The 9019-nt window shown below is 41.4% G+C and overlaps 2 protein-coding genes across 2 annotated transcripts in view; one reads left to right on the top strand and one right to left on the bottom strand.

Annotated features, from left to right (window-relative positions):
* Positions 1–1668: 1668 nt before the first annotated feature.
* Positions 1669–7636, bottom strand: LOC310860793 (uncharacterized protein). The gene is made up of 6 exons (XM_083767955.1): positions 7223–7636; positions 6037–6611; positions 5761–5822; positions 5400–5530; positions 3241–3407; positions 1669–2713 (listed from the first exon to the last, which is right to left on the bottom strand). The coding sequence occupies exons 2-6, from the start codon at positions 6550–6552 to the stop codon at positions 2543–2545; spliced, it is 1047 nt and encodes a 348-aa protein (XP_083624081.1). The 5' UTR covers positions 6553–6611; positions 7223–7636; the 3' UTR covers positions 1669–2542.
* Positions 6545–9019, top strand: part of bag6l (BCL2 associated athanogene 6, like) — a 39866-nt gene continuing 37391 nt past the window's right edge. Inside the window, exon 1 of the mRNA XM_083767884.1 lies at positions 6545–6679. The gene's annotated coding sequence lies outside the window, so the exon portion shown is untranslated. The remainder of the gene's footprint in view (positions 6680–9019) is intronic.

The following is a 9019-nucleotide window of genomic DNA, read 5'->3' as shown; positions in this document are numbered from 1 at the left end:
TAGTTTTTGTCCTCTTTTTTTTCTCATTGTATGGAATAAGTGTTGTAAATTCCGTATTTGCGGCGGTCCCCCTTTGGAATTGCATTGGCTCTCCGTTGATTAAACCACCCTCGACATGTGAATACAATTTGGGGTGGATTCGACATTTCGTTCCTGATTTGTGTCATTTTGTGAACAAACCTACACAATGTACCGATATCGGCCTCGGCCACATGCTGATGAAAAGCGGTCGAATGCAACAGTGAGCTATTGAGGCCCCATGATGACTGACTGCCGCAAGGCTGCTAGCCTACGGTTGTATTGTTTGTTCTGAAGCCCAGCGGTGGTCCATGATTCAAACCGCACCATACAGTCCCATCTGGCTCCATCCCCCCCCGAGACAGACTTTACTGTAGTATCCCAGCAACCCCATGATCTATACCCTGGAGATCAACCGCCTTGAGCTGAGCTGCCATTTAACCCATTTAGGCCTGACGTCTTTTAAATGTCTTCTAAATCATGACAGTCCTTTCTGTCAAGGACCCCAAAATTATATGTAATAGGCCGCCGACCCCCATCTGAAAATATGTTGTTCCAGGCACCCCCCAGAAGCAAAGATTTGAGTTAAAAACGTTCTGAAAGAATATATATTCAAAAATTTGCGCCACATTTCACGTTTAAAAGAAATATAGATCTACAAGCTCGTAACGCGGCACTCAGTCTGCATCACGGAGATGCAGGCTGGGGCGCCGCCAACCCATACTGCTCCCGGGGTGGCCGTCTACATTCGGCTGTCACCCGTCTCTCCGGTGGTCACCAGACTATACCTGGTTGTCACATAGTCTATTCCTATGAGTCACTATAAATAGAATACCTCGGAACGAAAATACATGGCTTGGATGCACCTGGGACGTATCCTCACTGATGTATCCCTATGAATAGGTAACTGAGGCTACAATTCACACAGGCTCACCAAAATTGGGCAATGGAAAAATGGACATCGCCTGGTCTAATGCATCTCTGTAAACCCTAGATATGGATGTGCATGAGAATCTCAGTAGAGAACAGTAGACTATAGTTTCTGAAACACTCAGACCTGCCCGTTTGGCACCAAATAACCATGCCACATTAAAAGTCACTTAAATCACCTTTCTTCCCCCATTCTGATGCGTGCTTAGAAATCATGTCTACAGGCCTAAAATGCATTGAGTTGCTGACATATGTATTATAATTAGCATTAATGTGCAGTTGGAGAGGTGTCTAAGTAAAGTGGCCTGTGTGTGTGTGTAGTACCTTTGTTAAAATTATCGAAATTTTTTAAATAATTTCACAAGCCCAGGAAATTTAAGAGATATTTTTAACTAATAGGCTTGTGTGTGGGAAATGAAATGAATGAAAATAGATCTACAAGATCACAGGATGCTGTGTGGGCTTGCAGAACTATTTTCGGTGTATATGACACTGTCGAGCAACTAAATATAAATCTGGCTTCCACATCATTATTGTAAAATATTAATAAATTACTCAAGTAGAAAATGACTTATGCGTTCATATAAACTATATAATATACCATATATTGTTGTGGTGGGGTGAGGTGGTCCTTGAACAAAATATGCTTGTGGTTCCAGAGCTCAAATTGTTTTGGAAACCACTGCACTGTCTACACTCTACAGCAACCACAGACTCGGATAGAAAATAAAATTATTTTATTTTCATGTCTTCATAACATTCATAACATTTTCAAAACAAACAACTTAACAAACCACTTTTATATTAGTCTCTCTTTTAGATGCCACGCCCCATGAGGGTGTTTTATACGTTTTATAAAAGCGACATTCAGCAATAGCATACCCGTTACTCAGCATAAGAATGTCAGAACAAATCACTGAAACTACTTGTTTCAGTGCATGGTTTTTCTCCTCCCAGCAAGAAAAACAATTTGTTGTCCACCTTTCTTTTGTCTTACCTATCAAAGTGAATTCCTCACCTTTGCTGTATAACGTATTAAGTAACCAGCGTACAGTAAGTACTTTGACCTTTTCAGTACAGTGCACCTTCTTGCTCAACTTGTTTTTCCTTTCCGTCAGATTCAGTTGAGTTTCCTTTCCGAAACTTGAAACGCAATCGCTGGACCGTGGGGAATTTAACTGTGTACAGGGAGGCCACAACGATGTTTAATGATTAAAACAAGACATCTGCATAGTTTCAAGGGTCACTTAAGCTGTGGGAAAGTAAGGGGGGGGGGGGGGGGGGGGGGCGGGGGAGGAAAGGAAACTGCTTCCAGTGTCTTTTCACTGCAGCTTAATTCTCATCTAGAAGCCACTAGTTTGTCTAAATTACTGTTTGTCGTTTAAATCAGTGCCTGCCTTCAAAGTGTTATCTATGAGCAACAGATCTGCTCCAAATATTTTGATAAACACTGATCTCTGCCAAACTATTTACAAACACTTTAACCCGTAGTCTACGTTGTGTTAAGCAAAACATTCTTAGGAATCTGACCTGCCACGATTGCCATCCCCATGAGAGTCCATGTTACGTTTAAATACATCCGAGTTGGCGAGTTCTATTCTGCCTCTTGAAGCAAAGAGAGGTAGATGTTGCCCTGAAGAAACCTGGGATAACAGTCTGTGTCCAGGAGAGAGTAGATGCGTTTCTGTGCATGAGACAGGGATGTGTGAGACGGGGCCTGCAGCAGCTGTAATGTCAGCTCTCTGGTCTTGCTGTCCAGGTTCACCTACAATAGATGATAACGCAAAAAAGAAAAAAGATTACCAGTAAGAAAAGTGAACTCTCAATGCAAAAAATATCTATAATTATTTAATAAATGCAAGCCACGTTGGGAGAGAAGATGAAATGGCACTTTACTCAAAGTAAGGTTACAACAGTTAATTGGACTAATACGTTTATATAAAATAATAGATTTTAATACAATTTTAAAAATGTTCCCCCCCCCCAATTTCTAGAAAATACCTATTTTTGGTATTTTTGTGTGACACCGTTGTACAACAAAGATACATAAAATAGGGCTTGTGTAGTTAAATCAGTCTAATAAATAAAAATATATATATATCCGAAAATGTTCATGTAATTTCATTCATATATACATTCATATATGAATGAAATTCATATATAGAACTCTATTTAAAAAATATTTTTTTTAAATAGCGTGCTTCTTGGTTATTTGACTTATCAAAAAGAATAATCGCTAATATTAAAGTTGCAGCACTACAAGAAAGCATGATGACAGTGGCGGTCTCGCACCTCCCGTGGGGAGCCTGGCTGGATGTAGGTGTTGATGATGTCCTTGGCCCTTCTCTGCAGGCTGAAGTTGTTGGAGGAGTGCCTGTACTGCTCACAGGCCAGATAGAACTGCAGGTTCTCCTCGCTGAACTCAGAGCGCAGGAATGCTCCGAACACTGACACGCCCGCTGAGACAGGGTGGGGGTGGAGAGGAGAGAGAGCATAAGTGGGGTGTTCCCAAGCGAATGATGCGTGTGTAATTAGGCTGTGAGAAGCGAGGACACAAAGCCCCACGGGGCTAATAAGTGCAGACGAATAACACTGTGTACACCAGTGTTCCACAAGTGCTTTTGTAGTGGGACTATCCAGTATATTATATCAGTATGTTCTGACCCTCTCGTTGAGAAACTGCGGCTGTATGATGGTGATTCTGTCTGGTTACAAACTACTTCCTTCTGTTTTACAACTGCCCCCTGTGTCACTTCTTGTTTTTGCAAGTGGGGGATTGGGACATAGTATTTACTCTGTGTAAACAGACGGGAGGCCCAAGATTGCATGCAGACTCCATGGTTACAACATCTAGTTCGACTCTGATTGCTGTACACTAGATGGATGAGGACTTTTAGGAGACTTGCACTGCACATGCAAGTTTCCCCAAAAACTTGTTTATATCTTGTTTTTGTTCCAATCAAATTAATACAGTGAGTCATACAAAACAATCAATTCCTGAGTCTTAATAAATATACATTCTCTACGCCTAGCTGAGCTGGTTAAGTTAACTACTGCACAGCTTCAGCTTTCAAAGTCCCTTATTCCCAAGTACAAGTTTACACACAACTTAATTTACGAAAGAGTTATCCTCCATAGATTATATACATAAAAATAATACAAAAGAAAGCGGCCTTGTTGAATTAGTTATTGTTAGATTTTATTTTATTTTTAAGTAACAATCAAATCAATAAATCAAAGTTAGTGGTGGATATTGCTTGCAATCTTCACGATAGATATGTATCACGATACAGAGCCCATGATACGATATCAGTTATACGTTTATTCAAAAATAATGACCATGTTGCACAAATACAATGAAACACTTTCAGGCCCACAGAGATCTCTAAATTAAAATAAAATGTCTAAACATCCTAACAAGGGGTCTGGGAAGGGAGTGCATTGCAACTTGCAAGGGGGGCTTTGATAACGTTAAACAGAGGTACGTTTGTCAACACTGCGTCGCCCAGATAATTCATGCCATATCGATAGAGCAGCCTCTCGATCCATTCACCTATCGTCCGGAGTTTCGATCAATATATTGCCATATCGATTGTGGGGGTTAGCAGAGATGGAGTACTTGTAGAGAGGCTGGGGAATTGGGAATTGGCTATACTAAATTGGGGAGAAAATGTTTTTCGTTTTTTTGTCTTGAAGGGTCATGTTTTGCATAATAACAGTCTTTTCATTATGTCTGCCCACGATCATACAGTATGTTTGTTTACCCCAGTCACTGATACTAAAATCTGATATTTTATTTTTTTATTTTTCTATGAATCTGTGACTTGACACCCATACTGTTATAAAACGAAAAGAAAAAGATTTTGAAAAGAAAAAGAAAAAATATATTGCCATATCGATTAATTGAATGCACCACTAAATGCAGTATGATGTCGTCTCATACAGCAGATGAATGTGGTACAATGTTGAGAAATTCAAAGGAAAACGAAATGTCTTTCTGCCCTACTTGTCTGATCAGATTCAGTACACTTGCTTGGGAACCCAAATGACACAACTCTCATAATCCAAAATATGAACTAAATGCTTGTCAAAACGGGTTAGGGTTAGACAGCATCAGGAAATATAGGGAATGTATGTTTCCCAAATTCCCATACATGGAGCACTCAGTTTTAAGAGTCAAGCTTTTATGTCTCTTTGTAAACATCGTGTCTTATAAAAGTGTTCTAATTTTAAAGGCAGTGAGACAGGAATAGACAGACTGATCTGCTACAATAGTTGTGTTCCATAAAGGAGTTTACGGTATGTTCTATTTATAGAATATGGCTGAGGTCAGAACCATCAAGCTTTTACTGCATGGCACACAGAAAGATATACCAATGACGTCTGCTGAATGGGTCTGTCATGCTGACATCACAGCAGAAACATGTGAGACTGAAAGGAAGTAAACTCACTCCGACTTGCCAGGAGGGAGTTGAGCGATTGGGCCCAGGTCTCCAGCTCCTCCTGGCTGAACTTGCCCTTCCCGTGTCCAACCAGACTCCACTGGCGCATAAACCGCAGACGAGATCTCCTCTCTTTTACACTGGGTAGGAACATGAGTGGCGAGGAGGAGGAAGATGTGACATAAATGTAGAGAAGGAGAAAATAAATGATAGTGAGAAAGGATAAAAGATTTTCTTAAAGGCAGTGTACCCTAATTGCGATGTATAGGACCTCTAATATTGCAATCAATAGTGACTTGCTAAGATGAAATAATTATTTCTTTGGACAATTCAGCATATTATTGTAGTAGGGGTCGCTCATGATAATCACCTGTCTTTCTGTTCTGCATTGAATAAATTTGAGTTTGACGAATGTGGACTCGAATGAGGACTCTGAAACAAAGAAAATACTTTATAGAACACCACTCTCCTCCTGTTGGCTCTCACAAACCCAGTAAAGCCATAATTTCCATAATGCCGTGATGGCAGAATTTGTGTAAACTACATTTTGCACAATACTTCCCAATTACAAAGCACACTTATTATAGGCAGGTTTAACGGGTACACACCAAAGAAACTTCACAAACCAGCATTTACACTACAGTACCTGCATAAACAGGCTCTTGAGGTGCAGTTTGGCTGATGACAGCTTGGCTTTAGCGTTGAGCCGGTGAGCCGAACCGGAACCGAAGGAAAAGGGACTGGCCGGGGAGGACGGTGAGGGTGGAGGGTGGTCGTCATCCCTCTCCATACTCTCGGTGCTGCCTTTGGACGCAGGGGCCAACTGGCCGTCACTGTAGGCCCGGCACCCTTCACTGATGGCACCCACGCCCAGGTGGTTGTCATCCCGCTTGCTGCTGAGCTCCGTGAAGTTCTCGACGCTGGCACTGAGCTCCCGGGTCAGCTCCACCTTGCTCGGGCTCGGCCCCGTTTCCAGGATGACTGGACTATGAGGAAGAGTGCTGGGCGACCTGGCATTAGCTGCCTCGCCCCCCTCTAGGTAGGGTGTATAGCTGCCCGACACCCGGCTATTCCTGTTACCTGGTGGACCCTTCAGTGCCACCTTCCTCCATGGGAGAAAGTCCAGGTCCAGTAAGGACCCTTCAGAGCTGAATCTTCGCATGGTAGCTCTATCTCCACAGAGTGCCAAGTGATCGAGGGGGGCTTGAGGGGATTTGAAGACTGAAAGGGAAAGAGGCAAGGGAATGATGGAGAGCTGCGTGTAATGCAACACAACCTACCGTAGTACCGTATACATGTAGGTATAAGTCAGTTCATGGGGGGTACGTGGGATGGGGAGATGGAGTCTGGCAATTAGAAGGGAAAAGGGTAATAGTAACAGAATGTATAGGCTACTCTAATTCGTCAAATGTATATTGACCCGATGTCTTTATATAAATCATCAGTGTTTATTCTGTGGTGAGTAGCCTACAATGGAATTGCATGCCACATTTTAGTGCATTTGCATATTAGCATTATATCAATTATAAATCATATAGCGAGAACAGGGACAAAAAAAACAATGATACAATTAGTTAGCTCCCCCTGGATCAAGACTATCAGATGTATTTTATCGAATATCGATTTACATTTGCATATACTAAAGTAAAAGTCTATCAGACTATAAAATACATCTACGAGAGTCTTGGTCCAGGGCTAACAATTAGTAAGAACATAAGTCTTACATGTCTTATATTATAAAACGAAAAAGAAAGGCTGCTATAGGCTATATGATCGGATTTGGAGACAAATGTAATTATTTCAATAAATAAATACAACAAATGATTAATTACCTCCACCCCTGTGATCACTTGGCCAAGTTCACATTCATTATTTCGGCTTGGTCCAACGGATCCATTAAATAGGCTACTTCAAGTCCATGGACGTCTTCTAGGTTGTTTAGAACCGAGAAACGGTGATTTCGCGTGATTACAATCTCAAGTCCAAGTTAAGGGCGCGCGGCTCCACAGTCCACAGTCTCCCACTCCACGCTCCACCTATCTCCAAGTTAGTCAGAAGAAGCTCACTCACTGGGACGCAATAATCTATGATCCTGGACATAAACGCTTATTAATATAAAGCGCTCGGATTTTAGCGTTGCATCAGGACAGCTTCTGTTTCACACAGTTTTGAATGAGGCACAAAATACACAAAAACACTCGGCTGTGTGTTGCCACACCTACGAGTCCGTCTCAACTTGCTTATGTCGTCAAGAAGGGAAGGCAAGAGTGTGACGCTTGGCAAGCATGAATCACACGCATGCACGCACACACACACACACACACACACACACACACACACACACACACACACACACACACACACACACACACACACACACACACACACACACACACACACACACACACACACACAAACACGCACACACACACACACGCACACACACACACACACACACACACACACACACACACACACACACACACACACACACACACACACACAGTACTACTGTCTGTATGTAGGCTGCTGCAGCCTGCATGCATGTATATGGCGGTTATTCATTCGCTTAATTTTAGGCGTGTCCTTCTGGAATTTTTTTTCCAACTTCCAATCTATTTTAAGAGCTCCATTGGGAAATATATACGTCATATAACCCGTTTTATATGAAAGAAGAAGAGAACCTCCAAAAGCTCTCTGCTTCAATGCATATTGGCTGTCTAAAAGAATAGTCTACAATAGGCCTACAATACAATACAATACAATACAATTATTTTATTATTGTAATACAATGTTTTATGCATTGTGTATTCATTAATACAGCATAATTTTATTATGCACGATTATATTTGACATTTTATATTGTATAGTAGGCCTACTGTATACACATCAACAACAGGTATTATTTTTTCCAACGTATTTGAACAACACCAAAACAAATAACAAGACAATCAGATAGATATCCGGGAACCCCCAGGGGTCATTGAGGTGAGGGAGTTCCAGGGGGTCCCCAACTAAATGATATTTTGGAACCAAATGGACCCTTTGTATTGAGTTTGTGCTTGAAATGTACTGTAAATTCTGCAAACTGTTAATACATATTTCAATCAATCAATCAAACCCTATAATTATGGGTCTGTAACTCTGAGTGTACAAATGAAACCAAATGGACTCTAACAGGTCCATTTGGCTCCATTTGTACACTGTCAGAGTAAAATTAACATTGATTTGACTATTTAAATTGGGGGTCCCAGAGATAGAAATGCCATTAAATGGGGTTCTGTAGACTAATATGCATGTCAAACTGGGGGTGCTTAAACGTGTTGAGAATCACTGCTAGTAGAGGTACAAGATCTTCTCTAATGGGGGTCCCTGACATTGTCTCTTCAAATGGGGGGTCCGCGGGCTAATTAGTGTCAATTTGGGGGTCCTTGACATGAAAAAGTTTGGGAACCACTGAGATAGACCTTAGAGTATATATAGGCCGTGTTGGGACCCCAGAAGAATTGCCTAGAAAATGAATTTCGTTCCCGTGTCATGGGCACTACTCATTCAATGCATTTTTTCATAGATAATACCCTTCTGAACTTTGGGTTAAAAGTTCTACTCATAATATCCTGCAGTATTTT

Source organism: Protomyctophum parallelum (assembly GCF_964188405.1).
Source record: "Protomyctophum parallelum genome assembly, chromosome: 1".
Taxonomy (NCBI): Eukaryota; Metazoa; Chordata; class Actinopteri; order Myctophiformes; family Myctophidae; genus Protomyctophum; species Protomyctophum parallelum.
The sequence above is the reverse complement of the archived record's forward strand: the minus strand, read 5'-3'. Positions and strand labels throughout refer to the sequence as shown.

Coding starts and splice junctions, on each gene's coding strand:
- LOC310860793 (XM_083767955.1), bottom strand. CDS start 6,552: ATGCGAAGATTCAGCTCTGAAGGGTCCTTACTGGACCTGGACTTTCTC. Junction 5,531..5,760: donor AATGCAGAACAGAAAGACAG/GTGATTATCATG, acceptor GTTCCTACCCAG/TGTAAAAGAGAGGAGATCTC. Junction 2,714..3,240: donor AGCCAGGCTCCCCACGGGAG/GTGCGAGACCGC, acceptor CATCTATTGTAG/GTGAACCTGGACAGCAAGAC.